This window comes from Calidris pugnax, unplaced genomic scaffold, assembly GCF_001431845.1.
Source record: "Calidris pugnax isolate Ruff unplaced genomic scaffold, ASM143184v1 scaffold421, whole genome shotgun sequence".
NCBI lineage: Eukaryota > Metazoa > Chordata > Aves > Charadriiformes > Scolopacidae > Calidris > Calidris pugnax.
The window spans coordinates 178,915-179,593 of record NW_015091166.1 but is presented as its reverse complement, the minus strand read 5'-3'; the positions used below and the strand labels follow the sequence as shown (position 1 = coordinate 179,593).

Sequence of the window (679 nt, the reverse complement as noted above, 5' to 3'; positions counted from 1 at the left end):
GGCAGCAGTGACTGAAGGGGGGAGGTGTCATCGTGGCCTGGGGACACCGGGCGTCACGGGGAGCGGGCGCCGGAGCCCTGTGCTGTGTCTCCCCTCAGGCTCCAGCCAGGTGGAGAACATCCAGCCCTTCTCTGCCAAGGACCTCTCCATCCGGTCCCTGGGTGACCGCATCCGGGACCTGGGGCAGCTCCGTAACCTCTACCCCAACATCCCCAAGGACCAGGCCTTTGGGAGTCACTACAACAGTGAGTGGGTGGGAGCTGAGGTGGGCCCCCAGTTTCACCTCTGTCTCCCCAACGATGGCTGCGGGGAGGTTTTGGTCCCACCCAGGTCCTGCTGGCCCCACGGCTTGCAGGGGGTGGCCAGTGCTGGCACAGAGGGGGTGGCCCCACGCTGAGTGGTGGCCCCACGCTGAGTGGTGGCCCCACGCTGGGTGGTGGCTCACAGATGCTTCTCCTCTCTGAGCAGAAGAGCAAACAGGCAAGGACGGCCGGGGCTACGTCTCCACTGCCATCAAGATGACCGTGGAAAGCGAAAGGTGGGTGCGAGGCCGTGGCCGTGGCCGGGGGTGTTTGCCCTCTGCAAGGGCCAGAGCTTGCCCAAGACCTCACCAAGGCTGGCCCGTGCATCGCTGCTGGGCGGGGGGGGGGGATTCCTGACTGGGCAAACTGGGGATGTT

The 679-nt window shown here is 66.1% G+C and overlaps 1 protein-coding gene across 1 annotated transcript in view; it reads left to right on the top strand.

Annotated features, from left to right (window-relative positions):
* Positions 1-679, top strand: part of STAT6 (signal transducer and activator of transcription 6, interleukin-4 induced) — a 24,926-nt gene that overhangs the window by 23,308 nt on the left and 939 nt on the right. The window contains exon 17 of the mRNA XM_014959376.1: positions 469-538. Coding sequence (XP_014814862.1) covers positions 469-538 — 70 coding nt within the window. The remainder of the gene's footprint in view (positions 1-468; positions 539-679) is intronic.